The 21,366-nt window shown below is 46.3% G+C and overlaps 1 protein-coding gene across 1 annotated transcript; it reads right to left on the bottom strand.

The window, feature by feature from the left end:
• Positions 1 to 15,690: 15,690 nt before the first annotated feature.
• Positions 15,691 to 20,481, bottom strand: LOC123071677 (DNA repair protein recA homolog 3, mitochondrial). The gene is made up of 8 exons (XM_044495262.1): positions 20,287 to 20,481; positions 19,466 to 19,523; positions 18,926 to 19,143; positions 18,616 to 18,709; positions 17,712 to 17,884; positions 17,365 to 17,511; positions 16,741 to 16,878; positions 15,691 to 16,385 (listed from the first exon to the last, which is right to left on the bottom strand). The coding sequence occupies exons 1-8, from the start codon at positions 20,371 to 20,373 to the stop codon at positions 15,993 to 15,995; spliced, it is 1,308 nt and encodes a 435-aa protein (XP_044351197.1). The 5' UTR covers positions 20,374 to 20,481; the 3' UTR covers positions 15,691 to 15,992.
• Between the last annotated feature and the right edge of the window lie 885 nt (positions 20,482 to 21,366).

The raw sequence follows: 21,366 nt of genomic DNA, 5'->3' as shown, positions 1-21,366 counted from the left end.
TAGGTGAATTAATCGACATCACTAATTATGACATATCTACCTATATAGGACTAATGATAGGTTACATAGACCCTTTGGAGAAATCATGTAGATTTTCCTTCAAGGGGTCTGGTATATGCTCCAAGAATCATTGGGTATGAATTAGTGTTAGCATTCATTCAGGAAGAGAGCTACTACCACCATGAGAGAGATATTTAGTGAACGTTAAAGAACAGTTAGTAGCCTAACTAAATGGTGCACATGGGGGCTCAACGGAAAGCACCTGTTATTGTCATCTAACCTTAACAAACCATACTCATGACACATACATTGAAGTCGTTTGACTTGAAAAAGGAATGGCTAGGCAATGACCCAAGGATAGAGACGATCAACTAGATGCATGGCCGTTCGAAGAAGAGCATTTTAACACCACATTGAACAAAAAGGTGCTAGTACTGGCAACAAATCATTGGATGCATTGACGCTCACGTGGCCATAACTCAGTTACAAAGCCTTCCATTGACACGACACTCTTGTTTTCTTTCGTAACAGCAAACAAGTAGAGAGATTGAAGTGACTAGAGTGAGTCCTAAAAAAAGTGAATAGAGCCATTTGTACTGACGGTGAGTTCGGTATTTATATCTTCTCAACAGGCATCTACATATGTCGGTTACAATGATTGCATCCGTTCTAAGAGGTATCACGCCCCTTCGGTATTAGCTTTTGGGCAACGCTAACTACATGTAGTTATCCTATAGGAAAACCTAATTGCTATGTTAGCCTAAAGCTGACACTAACTTCTATAACTGCTAATATTTCCTAACATCGCTCCTTGGACAACGTTGTTTTATTAGCTTCATTGCCTTGAGAATCTTTATATATCTTGAGTGTTGGAAAGTCCCGCATTTCATTGGTAGTACTTGACCTTGAAACTTCGAGGATCTTTGGTCTGGTGTCCTTCAAAAATCATGTGGGAAAATATAAGGAGAACTATATGAACTCAATACACTATTGGTGTAAATAATTGTCTCATTAAAAACATATATGAGAAATCCATTGGAAAACTCATAGGAAAAGAGTATGCTATTCTATTTGTCGAATGATAATTAATAAGTTTAGTTCCAGGATATTTCTCCCCCAAAACTTTGCAAATTTCATAGTTGTCTCATGCCAATGCCATGAATGCATTTTTGAAATGCAGCTGTTGGTAAAGACTTAATAAACAAATATGTAAGATTGTAACAAGATTTTGTTTGCAAAATGTCAATTTCTCCATTTTTCTGTAATTCAAGAGGAAAAACAATTTTGGAGCAATGTGTTATGTGATAGTCCCTCCATTCCACAATGTAGTGCCTATAGATTTTTGTGGAAGTCAAACTTTGCCAACTTTGACCAAATGTATAGAGGAAACAGTCTAAATCTACAATACCAACCATGTACATTTTGAAAATATAACTCATGATATATCCAATGATGTGCATTTGGTATTCTACATGTACCTACTTTTCTCTATAAATATGGTCAAAGTTTGTAATGTTTGACTTTTGCAAAAATCTATAGGCACTACATTATGGAACGGGGGGAGTATAACTTTTAATATACCCCATATGCATTTGAGCAACACACGCAACATTATCTTCATATATAATGGTTAATGATTCTAATAAACCAATACCACAAGATGTTTGAATAACAATCCATTTCAAATTTGGGGTACTACCCCGGGTTGTTACAACTAGATAGTATCTGACTTCTTGCTTGGTCAAAATAGCTAGTAAACTACTACTCGAAACAGCTCAGGGCATGTTTGGTTACCTGCATGGATTGTAGCCTCCTTGCATATGTGGTCCGGTGGGACTTGACTGAGTGAATAAAAAATGTAAATAGTTTGGTTGCATGCATCCCCCCAACCTCGCTGAGTAGAAACACACAAAGAGACAAGTGTTTGGTTGCAAGCCTCTGCTACCCAAATGCAATGTGATGTTGTTTTGTTACATACATGATATGCAAAATGTGGTAACCTCTTGTTCGATTAGGCAGTACTAAAAAAAGAACATTAATAGGCATAGCCATGATACAGATAGTCTTAACATACAAACCCCTAGGGATTAACCATACCGAGTCTTAAATAAACAACCACTACTAACAAAAAGGCAGTAATGCATCAACGCAAGTGCTTCGTCATGCTTCTTGCACCTAGCCACCACCTCATTCAAAAAGGTCGAAGAGGATCATTTTGAAGTTGCTAGGAATCAACGCCTTGAAGGTGACGAGGAATATGATCTTGAGCTGGTCGGCCAAGATGAAGATTACCCTCCCCCCCCCTTTATCAAGGGTGAGCCTACTGTTGACCACCTGGAGCGCGACTGTCCAACCGCAGTCGTTGTACCTCCTCTACATGAATTCCAGTGAGACAATGGCCATATGCATGTTGAAGTTACCGGGGATCGGCAGACACTCCAACTTGGGTCCTAGAAAGATCTTGCAGAAGTGTGATAGGCCTATGTCCTCATAAAACTGGTCATAATTCCTCAATTGAGGCCTCCTCCACCTCCTTGCCCTTTGAGTTGCTACCCTCCTCCACCTCCTTTCCCTTCGAGCAGTGGCCCTCCTCCGCCTCCTTGTGGTTCACTCCGTTGCCCTCGACAGCATTGCCGGGACGAGCTTATCTGCAGAGCACTGCATTGAAATTGAACAACCAAAAATGTGACCCTATATGAACTATGCACATGGTAAGATCTCAGCAATGTGCATTGGTTTGGTCAAACACACCAATCATAGCAATGCACATTGCCTTGATCAGAGCAAGCCAATCAAGGAAATGGGTATTGCTATGAGCACATAGCAAACACATTGCACACACACATTAGCAGGCATGTAGCATGCACTGGTCATGCACATTATACGGAAGTGATCATGTCAACCCTACATAGCATGCACATATTCTAGGCAAGCAATCCTAGCAATCCTACACTCATGATAGCAATCCTAGCAATCTTAGTAATCCTACCGATCCTAATAATCGTTCCAATCATAGTAGTCATAGCAATCCTAGTAGTACACTGATATTATTCGTCATCATATTGATCAAAATCATCTAGAGCCGAATCAAGTCGAGTTGAATCAAATCAAATTGAAACGAATCAGCTGCCCAGAAAAACTGACCGGCCCAAAATATGATATGCAAAAGAGAGATGTGTACTTACCGGGTTCGCATGCACCGGAGAGGGTGCCGCCTAAACTCGGGCATGGACAGTCCGACCCGAAAAACTCGGGCCGGGCTTGATCCTTGTTTTGCAGCCCGAAAAATAGTTCGGGCCGGGACGGGCTAGGCTTGACATTCGGGCCAGGCTCGGGCCTTGTTTTGCAGCCCGGAATATAGTTCGGGCCGGGCCGGGCTCGGGCTTCGGTTTTTCTGTATTTCGGACCGGGTTTGCATGTGCGTACATTAAAAAACAACGTTCGGGCTTCGGGCTTGATTTTGGGCCGGGCTCGGGCTTTAAAATAGGAAGTATTTCGGGCTTCGGGGCGGGCTTGGGCTTCAGAAATGAAGGTCGGGCTTTTACGAGCCTGTCCTGAAACACGGCATGGCCTGACGTTTGCCCGGGTTTAGTGCCGCCGGAAGAAACCCTGGCGGGAACGCCGACTAGACGTAGCCATTGGCTCCGACATTTTGGTCGTAACTGTTGGAAATATGCCCTAGAGGCAATAATAAAAGCATTATTATTATATTTCCTTGTTCATGATAATTGTCTTTTATTCATGCTATAATTGTATTATCCGGAAATCGTAATACACGTGTGAATACATAGACCATAACATGTCCCTAGTGAGCCTCTAGTTGACTAGCTCGTTGGTCAACAGATAGTCATGGTTTCCTGATTATGGACATTAGATGTCATTGACAACGGGATCACATCATTAGGAGAATGATGTGATGGACAAGACCCAATCCTAAGCATAGCACAAGATCGTGTAGTTCGTTTTGCTAGAGCTTTTTCAATGTCAAGTATCTCTTCCTTAGACCATGAGATCGTGTAACTCCCGGATACCGTAGGAGTGCTTTGGGTGTACCAAACATCACAACGTAACTGGGTGACTATAAAGGTGCACTACAGGTATCTCCGAAAGTGTCTGTTGGGTTGACACGGATCGAGACTGGGATTTGTCACTCCGTATGACGGAGAGGTATCTCTGGGCCCACTCGGTATTGCATCATCATAATGAGCTCAAAGTGACCAAGTGTTTGGTCACGGGATCATGCATTACGGTACGAGTAAAGTGACTTGCCGGTAATGAGACTGAACGAGGTATTGGGATACCGACGATCGAGTCTCGGGCATGTAACGTACCGATTGACAAAGAGAATAGTATACAGGGTTGCTTGAATCCTCGACATCGTGGTTCATCCGATGACATCATCGAGGAGCATGTGGGAGCCAACATGGGTATCCAGATCCTGTTGTTGGTTATTGACCTGAGAGCCGTCTCGGTCATGTATGCATGTCTCCCGAACCCGTAGGGTCTACACACTTAAGGTTCGGTGACGCTAGGGTTATTAGGAAGACTTGTATGTGATTACCGAATGTTGTTCGGAGTCCCGGATGAGATCCCGGACGTCACGAGGAGTTCCGGAATGGTCCGGAGGTAAAGATTTATATATGGGAAGCTGTCATACGGACACCGAAAGGTTTCGGGGGCATATCGGTATTGTACCGGGGCCACCGGAAGGGTTCCGGGGGTCCTCCGGGAGGGGCCACCCCTCCCGGGGGGGCTACATGGGCTGCGTGGGGCAGGAGCCAGCCCCTGGAGGGCTGGGCGCGCCCCCCCTTGGGCCCATGCGCCTAGGGTTGGGGGGGGGAACCCTAGAGGGGGTGCCCCCTTTGCTTGGGGGGAAGTCCCCCCTCCCTGGCCGCCGCCCCCCCTCTAGATCCCATCTAGAGGGGCCGGCCCCCCTTGCCCCTTCCCCTATAAATAGAGGGGTGAGGGGAGGGCTGCATACACAAGCCAAGGCGCAGCCCCTCCCCTCCCCAACACCTCTCCTCCTCCGTACGAGCTTGGCGAAGCCGTGTCGGAGTGCTGCTTCTCCACCAACACCACGCCGTCGTGCTGCCGGTGGAGCTGTCTTCCTCAACCTCTCCTTCCTCCTTGCTGGATCAGGACGGAGGAGACGTCGCTCGTACCGTACGTGTGTTGAACGCGGAGGTGCTGTCCATTCAGCACTTGGTCATCGGTGATCTGAATCACGTCGAGTACGACTCCATCATCACCACACCCTCGAATGCTTCCGTACGCGATCTACAAGTGGTATGTAAATGCAAACTCACTCCCTTGACTCGTTGCTTAGATGAACTCATAGATGGATCTTGGTGAAACCGTAGGAAAATTTTTAATTTTCTGCAACGTTCCCCAACAGTGGCATCATGAGCTAGGTCTATGCGTAGTTCTCTATTGCACGAGTAGAACACAATTTAGTTGTGGGCGTAGATCTTATCAACTTGCTTGCCGCTACTAGTCTTATCTTGCTTCAGCGGTATTGTGGGATGAAGCGGCCCGGACCAACCTTACACGTACGCTTACGTGAGACCGGTTCCACCGACTAACATGCACTACTTGCATAAGGTGGCTGGCGGGTGTCTGTCTCTCCCACTTTAGTTGAAGCGGATTCGATGAAAAGGGTCCTTATGAAGGGTAAATAGAAGTTGACAAGATCATGTTGTGGTTATTCGTAGGTAAGAAAACGTTCTTGCTAGAACCCAATTGCAGCCACGTAAAAGATGCAACAACAATTAGAGGACGTCTAACTTGTTTTTGCAGCAATTGTCTTGTGATGTGATATGGCCAGAAGTTGTGATGAATGATGAATGATATATTGTGATGTATGAGATCATGTTCTTGTAATAGGAATCACGACTTGCATGTCGATGAGTATGACAACCGGCAGGAGCCATAGGAGTTGTCTTTATTTTTTGTATGACCTGCGAGTCATTGAAGAACGCCATGTAAATTACTTTACTTTATTGCTAAACGCGTTAGCCATAGAAGTAGAAGTAGTCGTTGGCGTGACAACTTCATGAAGACACGATGATGGAGATCATGATGATGGAGATCATGGTGTCATGCCGGTGACGAAGATGATCATGGAGCCCCGAAGATGGAGATCGAAGGAGCTATATGATATTGGCCATATCATGTCACTATTATATAATTGCATGTGATGTTTATTATGTTTTATGCATCTTGTTTACTTAGAACGATGGTAGTAAATAAGATGATCCCTTATAATAATTTCAAGAAAGTGTTCCCCCTAACTGTGCACCGTTGCTAAAGTTCGTCGTTTCGAAGCACCACGTGATGATCGGGTGTGATAGATCCTTACGTTCACATACAACGGGTGTAAGACAGATTTACACATGCAGAACACTTAGGGTTAACTTGACGAGCCTAGCATGTACAGACATGGCCTCAGAACACGGAGACCGAAAGGTCGAACACGAGCCGTATGGAAGATACGATCAACATGATAATGTTCACCGACAATGACTAGTCCGTCTCACGTGATGATCGGACACGGCCTAGTCGACTCGGATCGTGTAACACTTAGATGACTAGAGGGATGTCTAATATGAGTGGGAGTTCATTATATTAATTTGATTAGATGAACTTAATTATCATGAACTTAGTCTAAAACCTTTGCAAAATATGTCTTGTAGATCAAATGGCCAACGCTCATGTCAACATGAACTTCAACGCGTTCCTAGAGAAAACCAAGCTGAAAGATGATGGCAGCAACTATACGGACTGGGTCCAGAACCTGAGGATCATCCTCATAGCTGCCAGGAAACAATATTTCCTAGAAGGACCGCTAGGTGACGCTCCCGTCCCAGAGAACCAAGACATTATGAATGCTTGGCAGTCTCGTGCTGATGATTACTCCCTCGTTCAGTGCGGCATGCTTTACAGCTTAGAACCGGGGCTCCAAAAGCGTTTTGAGCAACACGGAGCATATGAGATGTTCGAGGAGCTGAAACTAGTTTTCCAAGCTCATGTCCGTGTCGAGAGATATGAAGTCTCCGACAAGTTCTATAGTTGTAAGATGGAGGAAAATAGTTCTGTCAGTGAGCACATACTCAAAATGTCTGGGTTGCACAATCGCCTGTCCCAGCTGGACATTAACCTCCCGGATGAGGCGGTCATTGACAGAATCCTTCAGACGCTCCCACCAAGCTACAAGAGCTTTGTGATGAACTACAATATGCAGGGGATGGTGAAGACCATTCCTGAAGTATTCTCGATGCTGAAATCAGCAGAGGTTGAAATCAAGAAAGAACATCAAGTGTTGATGGTCAATAAGACCACTAAGTTCAAGAAGGGCAAGGGTAAGAAGAACTTCAAGAAGGACGGCAAAGATGTTGCCGCGCCCAGTAAGCCAGTTGCCGGGAAGAAGTCAAAGAATGGACCCAAGCCTGAAACTGAGTGCTTTTATTGCAAGGGGAAGGGTCACTGGAAGCGGAACTGCCCCAAATACTTAGCGGATAAGAAGGCCGGCAACACCAAAGGTATATTTGATATACATGTAATTGATGTGTACATTACCAGTACTCGTAGTAACTCCTGGGTATTTGATACCGGTGTCGTTGCTCATATTTGTAACTCACAGCAGGAGCTGCGGAATAAGCGGAGACTGGCGAAGGACGAGGTGACGATGCGCGTCGGGAATGGTTCCAGAGTCGATGTGATCGCCGTCGGCACGCTACCTCTACATTTACCTACGGGATTAGTTTTGAACCTTAATAATTGTTATTTGGTGCCAAGTTTGAGAATGAACATTGTATCTGGATCTCGTTTGATACGAGATGGCTACTCATTTAAATCCGAGAATAATGGTTGTTCTATTTATATGAGAGATATGTTTTATGGTCATGCTCCGATGGTCAATGGTTTATTCTTAATGAATCTCGAGCGTAATGTTACACATATTCATAGCGTGAATACCAAAAGATGTAAAGTTGATAACGATAGTCCCACATACTTGTGGCACTGCCGCCTTGGTCACATTGGTGTCAAGCGCATGAAGAAGCTCCATGCTAATGGACTTTTGGAGTCTCTCGATTATGAATCATTTGACACATGTGAACCATGCCTCATGGGCAAGATGACCAAGACTCCGTTCTCCGGAACAATGGAGCGAGCGACCAACTTGTTGGAAATCATACATACCGATGTGTGCGGTCCAATGAGCGTTGAGGCTCGCGGAGGATATCGTTATGTTCTCACTCTCACTGATGACTTGAGTAGATATGGGTATGTCTACTTAATGAAACACAAGTCTGAGACTTTTGAAAAGTTCAAGGAATTTCAGAATGAGGTAGAGAATCAACGTGACCGAAAGATAAAATTCTTACGATCGGATCGTGGAGGAGAATATTTAAGTCGCGAATTTGGTACACACTTAAGAAAATGTGGAATCGTTTCACAACTCACGCCGCCTGGAACAGCTCAGCGAAACGGTGTGTCCGAACGTCGTAATCGCACTCTATTGGATATGGTGCGATCTATGATGTCTCTTACCGATTTACCGCTCTCATTTTGGGGATACACTCTAGAGACATCTACATTCACTTTAAATAGGGCACCGTCTAAATCCGTTGAGACGACACCGTATGAATTATGGTTTGGGCAGAAACCTAAGCTGTCATTTCTAAAAGTTTGGGGATGCGATGCTTATGTCAAGAAACTTCAACCTGAAAAGCTCGAACCCAAGTCGGAAAAATGCGTCTTCATAGGATACCCTAAAGAAACCATTGGGTATACCTTCTACTTAAGATCCGAGGGCAAGATCTTTGTTGCCAAGAACGGATCCTTTCTGGAAAAAGAGTTTCTCTCGAAAGAAGTAAGTGGGAGGAAAGTAGAACTCGATGAAGTACTACCTCTTGAACGGGAAAGTAGTGCAGCTCAGGAAAATGTTCCTGTGATGCCTACACCAACTGAAGAGGAAAATAATGATGATGATCAAGGTACTTAGGATCAAGTTGCTACTGAACTTCGTAGGTCCACAAGGACACGTTCCGCACCAGAGTGGTACGGCAACCCTGTCCTGGAAATCATGTTGTTAGACAACGGTGAACCTTCGAACTATGAAGAAGCGATGGCGGGCCCAGATTCCAACAAATGGCTAGAAGCCATGAAATCCGAGATAGAATCCATGTATGAAAACAAAGTATGGACTTTGCCTGACTTTCCTAATGATCGGCGAGCGATAGAAAACAAATGGATCTTTAAGAAGAAGACGGACGCGGATGGTAATGTCACCATCTATAAAGCTCGACTTGTCACTAAGGGTTATCGGCAAGTTCAAGGGATTGACTATGATGAGACTTTCTCTCCCGTAGAGAAGCTTAAGTCCGTCCGAATCATGTTAGCAATTGCCGCATACTATGATTATGAGATATGGCAGATGGACGTCAAAACGGCATTCCTTAACGGGCATCTTAAGGAAGAACTGTATATGATGCAGCCGGAGGGTTTTGTCGATCCTAAGAATGCTAAAAAAGTATGCAAGCTCCAGTGATCCATTTATGGGCTGGTGCAAGCATCTCGAAGTTGGAACATTCGCTTTGATGAAATGATCAAAGCGTTTGGGTTTATGCAGACTTATGGAGAAGCCCGCGTTTACAAGAAAGTGAGTGGGAGCTCTGTAGCATTTCTCATATTATATGTAGATGACATACTTTTGATGGGAAATGATATAGAATTCTTGGACAGCATTAAGGCCTACTTGAATAAGTGTTTTTCAGTGAAGGACCTTGGAGAAGCTGCTTATATATTAGGCATCAAGATCTATAGAGATAGATCGAGAGCCTCATAGGTCTTTCACAAAGCACATACCTTGATAAGATTTTGAAGAAGTTCAAAATGGATCAGTCTAAGAAGGGGTTCTTGCCTGTATTGCAAGGTGTGAGATTGAGCTCGGCTCAATGCCCGACCACGGCAAAAGATAAAGAAGAGATGAGTGTCATCCCCTATGCTTCAGCCATAGGATCTATTATGTATGCCATGCTGTGTACCAGACCCGATGTAAACCTTGCCGTAAGTTTGGTAGGAAGATACCAAAGTAATCCCGGCAAGAAACACTGGACAGCGGTCAAGAATATCCTAAAGTACCTGAAAAGGACGAAGGACATGTTTCTCATTTATGGAGGTGACGAAGAGCTCGTCGTAAAGGGTTACGTCAACGCTAGCTTCGACACAGATCTGGATGACTCTAAGTCACAAACCGGATACATGTATATGTTGAATGGTGGAGCAGTAAGCTGGTGCAGCTGCAAGCAGAGCGTCGTGGCGGGATCTACATGTGAAGCGGAGTACATGGTAGCCTCGGAGGCAGCGCATGAAGCAATTTGGGTGAAGGAGTTCATCACCGACCTAGGAGTCATACCCAATGCGTCGGGGCCGATCAAACTCTTCTGTGACAACACTGGAGCTATTGCCCTTGCCAAGGAGCCCAGGTTTCACAAGAAGACCAGGCACATCAAGCGTCGTTTCAACTCCATCCGTGAAAATGTTCAAGATGGAGACATAGATATTTGCAAAGTACATACGGATCTGAATGTCGCAGATCCGTTGACTAAACCTCTCTCGCGAGCAAAACATGATCAACACCAGAACTCTATGGGTGTTCGATTCATCACAATGTAACTAGATTATTGACTCTAGTGCAAGTGGGAGACCGTTGGAAATATGCCCTAGAGGCAATAATAAAAGCATTATTATTATATTTCCTTGTTCATGATAATTGTCTTTTATTCATGCTATAATTGTATTATCCAGAAATCGTAATACACGTGTGAATACATAGACCATAACATGTCCCTAGTGAGCCTCTAGTTGACTAGCTCGTTGGTCAACAAATAGTCATGGTTTCCTGACTATGGACATTAGATGTCATTGACAACGGGATCACATCATTAGGAGAATGATGTGATAGACAAGACCCAATCCTAAGCATAGCACAAGATCGTGTAGTTCGTTTTGCTAGAGCTTTTTCAATGTCAAGTATCTCTTCCTTAGACCATGAGATCGTGTAACTCCCGGATACCGTAGGAGTGCTTTGGGTGTACCAAACGTCACAACGTAACTGGGTGACTATAAAGGTGCACTACAGGTATCTCCGAAAGTGTCTGTTGGGTTGACACGGATCGAGACTGGGATTTGTCACTCCGTATGACGGAGAGGTATCTCTGGGCCCACTCGGTAATGCATCATCATAATGAGCTCAAAGTGACCAAGTGTTTGGTCACGGGATCATGCATTATGGTACGAGTAAAGTGACTTGCCGGTAACGAGACTGAACGAGGTATTGGGATACCGACGATCGAGTCTCGGGCATGTAACGTACCGATTGACAAAGGGAATAGTATACAGGGTTGCTTGAATCCTCAACATCGTGGTTCATCCGATGACATCATCGAGGAGCATGTGGGAGCCAACATGGGTATCCAGATCCCGCTGTTGGTTATTGACCTGAGAGCCGTCTCGGTCATGTCTGCATGTCTCCCGAACCCGTAGGGTCTACACACTTAAAGTTCGGTGACGCTAGGGTTATTAGGAAGACTTGTATGTGATTACCTAATGTTGTTCGGAGTCCCGGATGAGATCCCGGACGTCACGAGGAGTTCCGGAATGGTCCGGAGGTAAAGATTTATATATGGAAAGCTGTCATACGGACACCGAAAGGTTTCGGGGGCATATCGGTATTGTACCGGGGCCACCGGAAGGGTTCCGGGGGTCCACCGGGAGGGGCCACCCCTCCCGGGGGGGGGCTACATGGGCTGCGTGGGGCAGGAGCCAGCCCCTGGAGGGCTGGGTGCCCCCCCCTTGGGCCCATGCGCCTAGGGTTGGGGGGGGGGGGGAGGGAACCCTAGAGGGGGCGCCCCCTTTGCTTGGGGGGCAAGTCCCCCCTCCCTGGCCGCCGCCCCCCCTTTAGATCCCATCTAGAGGGGCCGGCCCCCCTTGCCCCTTCCCCTATAAATAGAGGGGTGAGGGGAGGGCTGCATACACAAGCCAAGGCGCAACCCCTCCCCTCCCCAACACCTCTCCTCCTCCGTACGAGCTTGGCGAAGCCCTGTCGGAGTGCTGCTTCTCCACCAACACCACGCCGTCGTGCTGCCGGTGGAGCTGTCTTCCTCAACCTCTCCTTCCTCCTTGCTGGATCAAGACGGAGGAGACGTCGCCCGTACCGTACGTGTGTTGAACGCGGAGGTGCTGTCCGTTCAGCACTTGGTCATCGGTGATCTGAATCACGTCGAGTACGACTCCATCATCACCGCACCCTCGAACGCTTCCGTACGCGATCTACAAGTGGTATGTAGATGCAAACTCACTCCCTTGACTCGTTGCTTAGATGAACTCATAGATGGATCTTGGTGAAACCGTAGGAAAAATTTTAATTTTCTGCAACGTTCCCCAACAGTAACGACTGCCACAGTCGAGATATTGGGCGGGGTACCATTGGATTGGGCTGGTGCGACCGAAGAAAACCCTCGTATGGGAGTAGGGATCCCCGCCCCGACAGCTATAACAACCATCAAATGGTGGAGGGAGATGGAGCAGTTATGCCGCCGGTGCTCACTGTCCAGATCTTGGCTCGTATGATGCTTGTTGCCGCCGCTAAGAGATGAAGAGAGGGGATAGTGAACGGTGAGAAAGGCGTGAGAGGATTTATGGCGTCGCTTCGAGAAATAACGTGGCATCTCAACCGCGTACCCTCCTAGCGGTCGCTCGGGCTTGGCTCGCTAAAAATGTCTATTCTCCATTCCTCCAGAGCGAGGCTTTGGCTTGCTTTGAGTTTCACGCGATCCTGACCCAGATTACGTAGACGATGAAACAGACAAAAACTAAAGTAATCTACATTTACGTGAATTCACAAACATAAATTAACGTAAACAACAACGTGATGGGCTGGGATTGGAGGGGGGAGGGGGAGGAGGGGCCCCATTAAAATCTGGGGGGAGAGGATTTAGTTTAGGCAGGTTAGGTAAGCTTTCGTACCCTTTTACGTAGATGTACCATTATTGCAAAAGCTGCCCTTTAGCCTGATCGAGAGGATGCTGGCAAGCAAACAGACCTTAATTGTACCACTAATCGAGTGGTACACACAGTTTGCAGTGAGGAGACGGCACAGGTTGTACAACCAGTCGCTGCTAGAGGAGCCTAGCCCGTGGTCAACTTGGGTCGTGCTGGCCTATTTCCGGCTTAAGCCGTCCACGTCACGCTTGGAAACTAGCAGGGGGACGGGACGGTGGGGCACGCACGTACGTACGTGGACGTGGATGGATCAGGAGACGCGTTGGCCAGAGATCGACGATGACATCTTCGTCTCCACCGCATCGACTGTTGGCAGCAGGCAGGCTTACCCCGTGCAACGACTGGTCCTGCATGCTAATTTGAAAACCAGGCAGAGCACGCTGGTGCCACTGGTGAAATACCAATTCCCCTGTGTGCGGCAGCGTGTTTCACTACGTACGGCGACTGCGACGTCGGCGGAGAGAGAGAGAGAGATTCCTTGCTTCCACGGATCCAGGGCTGTGCCTGCGCACGCGAGGGCCTATGTGGTGCGGTGGACGAGGCTAGGGCCACATGGCACGATGCTCAGTCTCCGTGTCCGCATCGCGTGGCGTGGCGTGGCAGCAATTAACCAGCTGGACGGATCGGTCTGGGCAATAACATTTCCGTCCTTTTCCACCGGCTCCGGGCCGTAGCAGGCCTCGCCCTCTGGCTGATCGCTCTCACTGCCTGCCATGCCATGCCCGTTGCTGCGTGATGTTTCAGTCCCCATGTCGTCGGTAAGATTGAGGTGGAAACTCAGCAGGTGTCCCCTCTCTCGATGGCCAGGCGACCCAACAGCAGCAGTAAAACTCTCCTGTGGCAGCGTTGTTTCTCACCGTGAAATTCTACTAAATGGCCGGGATGCATGGTAGTGGGAGGGACGTAGGGTACGTAGTACAAAACGGCGAGTAGCATGCAGTAAAGCTTGGGCATCGCTCCACATAACGTTCGTTCTGTGCTAGAAAACGGCCACGCATGGCCCTCCGCAGTAACCATGGCCACCAGTCACGTTCCCGCATACATCATCAGCAGCAGGACAAAGGAATGTGCCAAGAACAAGTTTGGTTGGCACCACCATCACCACAGCTATTACCATTACCATTACCTAGGCCAGGAATGTGCGGCCGCGTCAACAGTACAAGTCTGGCGCCTGTTCCCCGGCCGTACACAACCCCTTAACACACTAGCTCCCAAACCGACCCAAACGAAATTGACCACCCAGGCATAATACTATGACAGTATCCAGCCAGGGCCAGCGGTGCCTCCAAGCTCCGCATTGGCCAGGACTACTTTCTTGGAATCAAGACAGACAAGACCCCAAGAGCACAGCATCAGCTTACGCTGATGGCAACGCACATTAGCATGTGAGGGCGCATATGACGATGTCCCCCGGGCTCTGCACGTACGGCATCCACCAGTTTTTAATGGACGGCGACCGGCCGGCCGGCCGAGAGGGGCGTTGCGGTGGCTCTGGCCTCCAGGTGACCGGGTGCACCGCATCGATCATATCCTCGGATCCGTCCGTCACATGTGGAGACGGAGCGAGCGGCACGGGACGCGGTGGAGAGCCACGCCGCCATTGATCGGGCGGTACGGGCGCCGCATTGGCTAGGAGGTCGCAGAGCGCGAGGCACGGGAGACCTGCCAGCCCGGGCCGTGGCAATTAATCTGAATTTTCAGACCTGAAGCTCGTGGGCGAGGAGGGCGGCTGTTCTTCAGGGTTCTTCACGGACGTACGGCCGAACATGATCTGATTTGATCCCACAAAATACAAGGAGCAGGTGAATAGATCGGGGTCACCAACCATCCATCTAAAGGAGAAATGATGATCGGTTGCGTAGACCCTTCTTCGGCGAAATCATGTCGGTTTTCCTTGAAGAGAAGGACTGTTACTGCATGATCTACGAATCATTGGGTGTCAATTAGTGTTGGCATTCATTCAAGGGAGCTACTCCTACCACCACGAGAGACGGAGAGAGATATTTAGTGAACGTTAACGAACAGTTAGAGGCACTGGTACGAGAGTGGAGCGTACTTAAATGGTGCACATGGGGGCTCAACGGAAAGCACTTGTTATTGTCTTCTACTAACCTTAACAAACCATACTCATGGAACATTCATTGGGGTCGTTTCGTTTGACTTGCTAAAGGAATGGCTAGCCAATGGCCGAAAGACAGACGATGGATTGGAAGGATGAGTGTGGTTTCCATCTCTTTTGGACTCGGATAGAAAGAAGAAAAAAGTCCCTCCGTGAAGTACACCTGCTAGCGCATTTTAACGCCGCAACGAACAAAAAGTGCTTGCACTGGCAACAAATCATTGGATGCCTTGACGCCCACGTGGCCATAACACAGGAGGAAAGCCCTGCCATTGTCACGCCACTCTTGTTTTTCTTTCATAACGAGCGGAAAAAGATGCATATATCCTGGAGATCTCTGAATGAAAAACCTTCACAGAGAAGTGGCAGATAACATACGGAAGCAATGATAAGACCAGACCAAAAGGAGGATCATGTTGACCTGTTTCTGGGCTCAATGCAACACCCAAAACAATTTGCATTTCAGTGCTGCCACTCAAAGCAACTACTAGCAGGCAAGGCCGAAATGGAGCAGAAGAATCAAATTCTTTCCAGTAGCAGCGGCAAGTTAGCTGCTCAGTCAAGAATGTTGCTGGGCCTTACTTAGACAAGAGGAAATAGTCAAGGCATGCAACATATATACATGATTACATGCTACTGAATCCTGATCCCTCCCCTCGCCCCTCCCCAAATCCACCCCAATGCCTACCCTAAGCAGCTACCATAATTTTGCCTTCCTCATTTTCCAATACAGTAAGAACACAAGGTCCCAAGTACAAAATACAATCCGCACCGCAAGTAACATTCCTAGCTCACCTATCATCGCTGGTTAAGCCCTGATTATAGCGGCCATATCCTCTTCCGATGACGTTTCAGGTCTGACAATCTCTTCAGGCGAATCGTCCAGCAGATCGTCCTCAGCCTCCGGCTTTCTAGGCGGTTCAGTTTGGATCAATCTCCTTAGCTCCATCTCCAGTTCTTCCGCAACACTCTCATTTTTAGTAAGGAAAGCTTTAACGGCATCTTTACCATGGAACTGCTGTTCGTTGAAAGAATAGTACGCGCCCCCGGTCTTCTTAACAAGCTTGTGCTTTAACCCAAGATCGAAAAGCTCTGAGCTGCGGCATATTCCTTTTCCAAATTCCAGCTCAAACTGTGCAGTCCTGAACGGTGGGGCATGCTTGTTTTTCACAATCTTCACAGTAACCTGACTTCCTATAATCTGCACACAAAAATTCATTGTCATCATTTCCATGAGATTGTTAGATAAGAGCGTGTATTTTAGTTCAAGCCGCTCATCTCACATTAAGAGGAACCTAATCTGCAAGGTCAGTTATTTTATTTTACCCAGTGATGGCATGGCTTAATATTCAATTCACTGCATTGATAGCAAAAGACAAGCCGGGTTACATGTATCGCATGTCGAAATTCAGCACAATGAGACAATTAAAAAAAATGTCTCATGCAGAAATGACCCTCAAAAGAAGTCAGTTTTGAACACTAACACCGACTTGTTAAAAGCATCAGCCAATTTTCAAAAACAGCTAATGTTAAGGATATATGAATTAGTAAATTACCTCTTCACCTTTCTTTACCATACCAATTCGCCTGATGTTCAGGCGGACCGAGGCATAAAATTTAAGGGCATTTCCACCGGAAGTGACCTCTTGTGGCCCTCCAAATCCTCCCCCAAATGTCTGTACCTTAGACCTGATCTGCAACGTGTTCAAGGATACAAATTATTAAAAAAATCAAAATATGTGAAGACGAGAAGACTGGAGAGGTTATTGCAATGCCAAACATGGGAACTTTCAGGAAAAATGCAGGATGAATGCGCATAATAATGATGACCATCTCCAAATAATCATGCTCAACAAACAGAGGATCAAGAAGAACCAGTTGTGTTGCTCTAAAGAATGGAATGAAGTATAGTTTTAATGTTTCTTAATCTTCAAAGAAAAACATTTCCTAGCTTTAGCGGAATATCATTCTGGAAGTTTCCAGGTAATTATACCCGCAAGAAAAATTAAAATGGCTGTCAAAGACTTACTGACTTGCATCGATTAAATAAATCTAAATTCCAGTAGTTGATGAATAATTGCAAATTTGTGTGAGTTGTCTACTCACCATTGAGCCACTGAAGGAATCCTATGCCAACTTAGAAGCAAAAAACTCAAAGAAATGGCCATATAATTAAATACCTGATTAATAAATAGCAAAACTGTCTGGGATAGTGAAAGAGAATGGCTCAGCTTGCGAAGAGCTTGACTCATCAGTCTGGCTTGGAGAGCCACATGTGCATCACCCATCTCCCCATCAAGCTCGGTCTTGGGGACAAGAGCTGCTACCTGCACAATAGAATAAGATTGAGTAGTGTAAATAACTCTGAAACGAAGGAAGAATTTTGGTTATTAAGATGGAGTAGCATGTTTAAAGTATTAACTTGACAATGCACTAATTTGAGCAGTATTGCAGTCATGATTAAGTAGAAACTAATTCTGCTATGAAATAGAAAATCAGATGGGAGGGGCAGCGGTCAAGGTCTTACACTGTCAACAACAACAACATCAACAGAGCCACTTCGAATCAGCGTGTCTACAAGACTGAGTGCCTGCTCAGCAGAGTCTGGCTGAGAGAGAAGTAAGTTACCGGTGTCGACACCAATTGACTCTGCCAGAGTTGGATCCAAAGCATGCTCTGCATCTACAAATGCACAATAACCTAGAGACAAGGCAAACCAAAAAAGTAAAAATAGTTAAGTTGAATTTCGAAAACCACAGGACTATGCCTATAAACTTGAGTGCACTTAAACTAAGATTTAATTCCTTCAACAAGTTCAATTGTGCCAAGTAAAAGTTTATGGCTCATACTGAAACAAAGTAAATCCGGATTATGGAAGAGCTCCCATTCATGGACTCATAGTTGACTTATCTTCATATTACGTACTCTTATGCATAAAATTAAATTTTCGCCACATTCCATGCTTTAAGCATAAAAGAGCATGTATCATATCAGATGCAGACAGAAAGGTCCAAAATTAAATACACTGGATTACTAATGTACAGCAGAAATAATTTGGGAATTGACATCAAAAGAAAATTAGTGTGACAACTTCCATTTGTTCGAATAGTTTTTGGTTTAATAGGCAGGTTTGAGAAGCAACACGTGTACAAAACAGAATTAACAATACATCTTAAGGTTCACGTTATTAAGCAGTTGCAGGTTAGCAGAACCTTGATTGATGCATGCTACATCAACAGCAGTTGAGTAATATTGCTGAATCACCACCTGGTGAGTCCTATGCGGATATGCTACAAAGTCCACACTTACTTCCATAGACTGAAGGGGAACACAGAAGGGTGCCACTTTTCTCTAGTACTAGTAATTAGCCAATCACAAGAAAAGAAAAACAGAACATCACAAGGAAGTCAGATTCAAAGTTTTGGGCTTACCACCGCCGCTAAGCTTTTGTGCTTCTGCAATAACGTGAAGTGCAAGAGTTGTCTTTCCTGAAGCCTCTGGGCCGTACACCTCTATAACACGTCCCTGCAAAGAAAATGTCATGCCAATTTTACAAAACAAAATACATCATTGCAAGAAAACCATAAACAGTTGCTAAAAGATAACGCCATAAACGAGACTAGTGCCTAAAGTCAAATGTAAATGAACAATTTTGTGGTACCAAGCAGATTAAAAATTGCATAATCAGCATCAAAGAGCTTCCGCTCTGAAGAACATCTGTAACTGTATGGGAATGTGTACCTTTGGAAGCCCACCAATTCCCAGTGCCAGATCCAAAGAGAAAGATCCGGTAGACACAACAGGTACTTCTCTATGACCTTCAGAGCGGCCAAGCCACATTATTGCTCCTTTCCCAAACGAAGTTGTTATTTGATCAATGGCCTGATGTAAAGCCAAGTCTTTCTTTGACATATTCTCCTCACCGGAGTCGGTGCCACTTGACTTTGACTTCTTTTTGGCTAAGCATACAATAAGAGACAAATCAGTAAATGGTTCAGTATGTAGTAGTACGAGTGGAACATAGCATGCAGTGCAATACAGTAGTGCAGGTAACAGTAAGAAGTACTAGGAAATGATTCATTAGGTGGTAGCAAACTAGCAATAAAGCATAATGGAAGACAAATAAGTAATCATGCAACTGAATTTCCTAAAATTATATGTAGGTTCAAATATCAGTTTGAACAACAAAATTAAGCAGTTATAAATTGATCCACATATTGCAATGCTCAGAATACATGGCAGAATATTTGTATGAACATACGAAGAAATGATGTCTACAACCTTTAGATGCGAAATCTCGGCAATGAAAGGTAGAGCCACAGATCACCTGCCTATAGCTCTGCAGAAATATCAAAACATTAGCAACAACATCTCAGTGTTCCAGTGTCCGTAAACCATTGATTCTTATGAAATTGTCCCACATAAATCAGCATCCTTTTATAGCCCATTAGGGAGAGACAGTTGGTGAACTCTAATGCGCTATCGCGTTTCCTTCAGTAATTCTCTGGAAGCCTATCACGTGTGATACATTTGTTCCATTGATTTTATTAGTCCCTAACGGATACCAGCATACCAGAAAGGCGCTGCAAACAAACTCTTCAGGCCAACTAGACGGCTACAACTTGCGAGGATGAAAACTGCGTGGGGCTAATCGAGACTCAGAAAAGCAGCTGATGCATTTTCAGCACTCCATCACAGGTAATAAGTCTAAATAAAGCAGACAACATATTATCGCAAATTGCATTTTCAAACGGCAGGTGCAGAACAGGGGGTGATGATAGGATATACCTTAAAACAAATCGTTAAAAGAATAGTGATTAAAACGGCGCCATCTGGTGAAATACACTAAATTGAAGCGGGTTTACAGGCTCGCACGGTGGGAAATCGTGATTAAAACAGGAGAAATCGGGCCCCCCAAAAGGAACGCAACCGATCAAACTCCGAGGCCAGAGCAGGGCTCTGGCATCCGATCACTGCAGCGGAAGCATTGAGCCCGTCCGCTTTGGCTGCGCGCCCCCAACCCCCAACCCATCCGAAAATGAAAACAGAACACGCTTATTAGAGCGCACAGCGGAGAGGGCGGCAGCAGGGAGAGTTTCGACCTCGGGGCAGGAGGCGGAGGCGGTGGCGGCCGAGGCGGCGGAGGCGATGGCCCGCCGCAGCGACGCGCGCCTCAGGAGGGTCGCCATGGCGGCTCGGTGGTCTCCGTCCCCTGCAGCCGCGAGGGGAGGATTTGGGGAGGGAGGGGGGGGGCTAGGGTTTAGGGTTTTGCGCGCTCGGTTTTTTCTTTTTTGCTCAGTGTTTTCGGCCGCCTCCTCCTCCTTTTGTTTTGCGCCTCCGGTCTCTGCTCCCCGTTCTCGGGCGACGGGAACCGCGAGCGAGCGAGCGAGCGCCCCACTGCTGGCCCGCACACCATGGGGACCTACGACGACCAACGTGGGACCCGCTTGTCTGCGTCGACGAACTGCCCGAGACCTGTGTGGGCCATATCCACGGAAGGTTTTTTTTAGGCACAGTTAGGGCCTCTTTGATTCGTAGGATTTTAAAAATGTAGGAATAGGAAAAATATAGGGTTGGAGTGGCATGCCCACTTGAATCCTACAGGATTAGCAATGAGTGTTTGATGTCACAGAAAAAACAAAGGAATTGTAAAAAGAGGTTGGAGTGGATGTTAGGTTTCCTATGAAATGTAGTACAAAATATTCTATAGGAAAAATTTCTATGGAATCTAATCCTATGAACCAAAGGACCAACATAGAAAAAAATCTTAAGGATTTCAATCCTCTAGAAATTCTATAAAATTCCTTTGAATCAAAGAAGCCCTCAAAGTGGCGGAACAGCTTTGTTTTGCGCCTCCGGTCTCTGCTCCCCGTTCTCGGGCGACGGGAACCGCGAGCGAGCGAGCGAGCGCCCCACTGCTGGCCCGCACACCATGGGGACCTACGACGACCAACGTGGGACCCGCTTGTCTGCGTCGACGAACTGCCCGAGACCTGTGTGGGCCATATCCACGGAAGGTTTTTTTTTAGGCACAGTCAAAGTGGCGGAACAGCCGCTTTCTCTGGATTCGAAGGCCCAATAAGAGGCGGGAAAGATCTAACTAACCCATACGGTCCGGCCCGGCCCGTTCAGTACCTTCGTCTCCCTCGGCCTTGCCACTTCTCCCCGTGAGGTTTCCTACA

Source organism: Triticum aestivum, chromosome 3B (assembly GCF_018294505.1).
Source record: "Triticum aestivum cultivar Chinese Spring chromosome 3B, IWGSC CS RefSeq v2.1, whole genome shotgun sequence".
Lineage (NCBI taxonomy): Eukaryota > Viridiplantae > Streptophyta > Magnoliopsida > Poales > Poaceae > Triticum > Triticum aestivum.
The sequence above is the reverse complement of the archived record's forward strand: the minus strand, read 5'-3'. Positions and strand labels throughout refer to the sequence as shown.

Bases quoted from the DNA above. Each gene is read 5' to 3' on its own strand.
- LOC123071677 (XM_044495262.1), bottom strand. From the start codon at position 20,373: ATGGCGACCCTCCTGAGGCGCGCGTCGCTGCGGCGGGCCATCGCCTCC. The intron at 19,144-19,465 runs GTTGTAGACATC...TTGTATGCTTAG, and splicing joins CCGAGATTTCGCATCTAAAG to CCAAAAAGAAGTCAAAGTCA. The intron at 17,512-17,711 runs GTAAGACCTTGA...TCTATTGTGCAG, and splicing joins ATGTTGTTGTTGTTGACAGT to GTAGCAGCTCTTGTCCCCAA.